At 44.4% G+C, this 4,284-nt stretch overlaps 1 protein-coding gene across 1 annotated transcript; it reads right to left on the bottom strand.

Moving 5' to 3' along the window:
• Positions 1-1,971: 1,971 nt before the first annotated feature.
• On the bottom strand, positions 1,972-2,664 carry LOC110716413. Its single transcript, XM_021895025.1, has one exon. The coding sequence runs from the start codon at positions 2,662-2,664 to the stop codon at positions 1,972-1,974; it is 693 nt and encodes a 230-aa protein (XP_021750717.1).
• Between the last annotated feature and the right edge of the window lie 1,620 nt (positions 2,665-4,284).

Genomic DNA, 4,284 nt, shown 5'->3' with positions numbered 1-4,284 from the left:
GCTGGCCAAGGAATACTTGGAGTTGAAAGCGTCCATCCTCGAGATGACCTTCCACCAATGAAGGGGCTCATAGGCATGGAGTCCGTCATGTTCGGGGAAGAACATATCAGCATCCGGGTTTAGGTCCAGTAATTGGTTAAACTGGCGGAGGGTGAGGGTTTATTTTTTGTTAAAGAGTTGGAAGGAGATGGTGAGGTCCCTATCCCCTGCGGCATGACATTCTAATGAGGCAAGGAACTCAAGAGTGGGCTCCTTGAAAGTCCGATAGGCACTTGTTACAAACGAGCCTAACCGGAGATTGTTGAATAAGAACCAACAATTGTCGTCGATGCCGAGTTTTGTGGTGGTGGGTTGGTGGTAGTGCTTGGTTGGTATTCAGTTTTCTATTTTGAAGGTTGTCGTAGATGGGTCTGTGGCTTTTATTGTGGAATTTGAAGGGTGGTAAAGGTGGTGGAGCGGTTTGTTCATTTTGTTGGGGGTTTGAGGATGATGAACCTTAAGAGTCCTTCCCACTCTTTCTCTTCTTTGAGCCAAACACCATGATTACCCACACAAATTACAAGCACCAAGAAATGCTCCCAACAAATCACAACAATAAACACCCACAACAAACTTCCAAAACCAAACAATCACTACAAAGAACACTTCCAAGAGTCACCAAGAACAACCCACAACCAAGCAATATATACCAAGAGACAACTATCACAAACAACAACTCAAAAATCAATTATGATCAAGATAATAGATAAATACAGAATAGGAGTCCAAACATCAACAATTCCAACATGAAAAATCACAAACATGAAATTTTCTCAAACAACAATATACTTCAAATTCAAAGGAAATATAGAGTAAAGGAGAAATTTATACCAACAATGAGTTCAAACAAGTACTCTTACTAGCCTTTGAAGAAGCAATGAACTCCACCTCCAAGAACCCTTTAATAGTGGAAGCAAATCCCACACAAGAAAACGTACCAAGAATTTGGGGTTTTTAAGGTGGAAAATCAGATTTTTGTTGAGAAAAAGTGAAGAAAAAGGAGGGAATTTGTTGAAATTTGATGGAGTTTGATGATTTGGGGTGAGAAATTGAGGTAGAATGGGTTAGGGATTGGAATGGAGTGAGGAGTAGAGAGATAAAGAGGGGAAAAATTCAGTTTTGGGGTTGTAATTTGTTTCGGGCATATGGCTGAGAATTAGAGTAAAAATCGCAGACCTGCAGGGCCGCGCCCGCGGGATGGCCTGTACGCGCTCGCGAGGGTATGTGCCGCGCCCGCAGCCCTAGCATCTCAAGTTTCTGATGTTCTGAACTGCTATCTGCCGCGCCCGCGGGATTGAATTGCGCGCCCGCGGCAGTGACTGTCCGCGCCCGCAGAGGTATGGGCCGCGCCCGCGGGTTTCTTGTTCGCGCCCTCTCTCAGCCATCTCCCAGGCATCTCCACTTCCCTTGAAAAACTAAAGGGGTTTTGTCCGCACTCGCGAGCCTATGGGCCGCGCCCACGAGTTTCTTGTGTGCGCCCTCTCCAGGGTTTCTCCTAGGCATCTCCACTTTCATTTCTTCCTTTCTCCTTAACTTCTCCAAACCCACATTAGTAGAACAAATTCCCAAAGATCCAAGTACCTATTAGAAGAGAAAAACACATACAATAAGAAACTAAAGAAAAATTATCCAAAATTCATCAAACACAAGAAACACAAAACCAAGACAGTTAAGAACTCAGGTTGCCTCCCGAGAAGTGCTTCTTTATAAGGTCATTAGCTTGACCATAACACATCATCATCAAGTAAGTGGCTTAGGATCCGACGGATCGAGCCTCATGCACTCAATTATGCCAACTTGATCATTGCAATGGTGGAGCTTCAAACGGTGGTCGTTAATCATGAACTTGTTCCCCTCCGCCTCCAACTCAAAAGACCCGTAAGGAGTACTCCTTGAAATTGTGAAAGACCCCGACCACTTGGATTTTTGTTTTCAAGGAAACAATCGAAGCCTAGTGTTGAACAACAACACCTTGTCTCCAACCTTGAAGCTCTTGTTCCTTATATGTTGGTCGTGCCATCTCTTAGTCCTCTCCTTGTAGAGCCTCGAGTTCTCGTAAGCATCATACCGGAGCTCCTCAAATTCATTTAGCTTAAGCAATATTTTCTCACCCGCCAAGCACATGTCCATGTTAAGCTCTTTGATCGCCCACCAAGCCTTATATTCCAACTCAATCGGCAAATGACAAGCCTTCCCATAGACCAATCGGTAGGGGGTCGTGCCAATGGGGGTTTTGTATACTGTCCTTAGAGCCCAAAGCGTGTCATCGAGCTTGAGAGACCAATATTTTCCAGACTTGTTCACCATCCTCTCAAGAAGGTTTTTGATCTCTCTATTGGATACCTCTACTTGCCCTTGAGTTTGAGGGTGGTAAAGGAGACCAACCTTGTGATGAACCCCATATCTTTTGAGAAGAATCTCGAGTTTTTTCTTAGCAAAATGAGACCCACCATCGCTGATTAGAAATCTAGGAACCCTAAATCGCGGGAATATGATCTTCTTAAGAAGCTTGAGCACAACCTTGTTATCGTTGGTGGGGGAGGGTATAGCTTCAATCCACTTAGTCACATAGTCCACCGCCACCAAGATATAAAGATTTCCACAAGAAGAGACAAAAGGCCCCATGAAGTCGACCCCCCAAACGTCGAATGGCTCTACTTCCAAAATGTTTTGTTGGGGCATTTCATCCCTTTTGGTTATTCCCCCACTTCTTTGTCATTTGTCACACCGTGAAACGAACTTATGGGCATCCTTGTGCATTGTTGGACACCAAAGAAGAGATTGGGAGATCTTTGCCACGGTCTTTTCAACTCCTCCATGCCCTCCACATGGCAATGAGTGGCAGTGTTCAAGAACTCCTTCTATCTCATGATCCGGAACACATTTCCGAAAAAGTCCATCTCCACATTGCTTGAATAAATAAGGGTCATTCTAAAAATACCTCCTCACTTCCTTGAAAAACCTCTTCTTTTGTTGAGAGGAGAACTCCGAAGGAACAACTCCACAAGCTAGATAATTAGCTATGTCCGCGTACCAAGGGCTAGGTGTTGAAACCATGGCCATGAGGGTTTCAAATCCCACCTCCTCATTCATTGGGACATCTTCCTTATTCTCAAAAGGAAGCCTAGACAAATGATCCGCGACATAATTCTCCGCTCCCTTTTTATCCCTCATTTCCATGTCGAAATATTGGAGTGAAAGAACCCAACAGATAAGACGCGGTTTTGCTTCCTTTTTGGTCATAAGATAGCGGGCCGCTATGTGATCAGTGTATACAATCACCTTGGAGCATATGAGATAGGACCTAAATTTGTCCATGGCAAACATAACTGCAAGCATTTCCTTCTCCGTTGTTGTATAGTTCTTTTGAGCCTCATCAAGCGTTCTACTTTAATAGTAGATGACATGAGATCTTCCTTCCTTCTTTTGCCCAAGTACCGCACCTACTATAAAATCACTTGCATCGCACATTAGCTCAAAAGGCAAGCTCCAATCCGGAGCTTGCACAACAGGATAGGAGATGAGAGCTTCCTTGAGTTTTTGGAATGCCTCAAGGCAAGCCTCATCAAATTTGAACACAACATCCTTTTTGAGTAACTCGGTTAAGGGCTTGGCGATTGATGAAATTTTTTTGATAAACCTCCGGTAAAAATCGGCATGCCCTAAAAAGGCTCTCACTCCCGTAACGGAGGTAGGAGGGGGCAACTTAGCAATCACCGAAACCTTAGCCGAGTCAACTTTAATGCCCTTTTTTGATAATTTATGGCCTAGGACAATACCTTCTGTTTCGGGGTCTTCTGATGTCCTGCGGGAGAGTTACAATTCCGAGACTGGAACCGGACGCCTGTACCTGCAAAATAACGGAGACTCCTGAGAGCTCCGCCTCCAACGGTCAAGTTAGTACCTGATTAAGGAGTAATTAAAACGGAAATTAAAGTAATAAGGTCTCTCTAGGTGAGAGCGTTTAATGTTGGAAATCTGCTTTGTTAGCGAGATCAGCCGGTTATTAGTGTGTTCCGTAACGTTTCTGTTCTATCTCCCTTTACTTAATAAGGATTAATTAAGTATTTATAGTCTTGAGAAGCGTGCCACTCTCTAGGTTTAGGGTAAACCTAGGGCTGACCGGGCCTCTAAACAGGATTGGGCCTTGTTGGCCGGTTTTCCCATTTGGCATGGGTGGACACGTGGCGTGTCTCAATTGGTCCGTAGAGGACGTATCTGTGATTGACACGTGGCAGGCTCCTA

The sequence above is a fragment of the Chenopodium quinoa genome, unplaced genomic scaffold (assembly GCF_001683475.1).
Source record: "Chenopodium quinoa cultivar QQ74 unplaced genomic scaffold, ASM168347v1, whole genome shotgun sequence".
NCBI lineage: Eukaryota > Viridiplantae > Streptophyta > Magnoliopsida > Caryophyllales > Amaranthaceae > Chenopodium > Chenopodium quinoa.
The sequence above is the reverse complement of the archived record's forward strand: the minus strand, read 5'-3'. Positions and strand labels throughout refer to the sequence as shown.

Excerpts from the sequence above, each read along its gene's own strand:
- LOC110716413 (XM_021895025.1), bottom strand. The coding sequence starts at position 2,664 with ATGGGGCCTTTTGTCTCTTCTTGTGGAAATCTTTATATCTTGGTGGCG.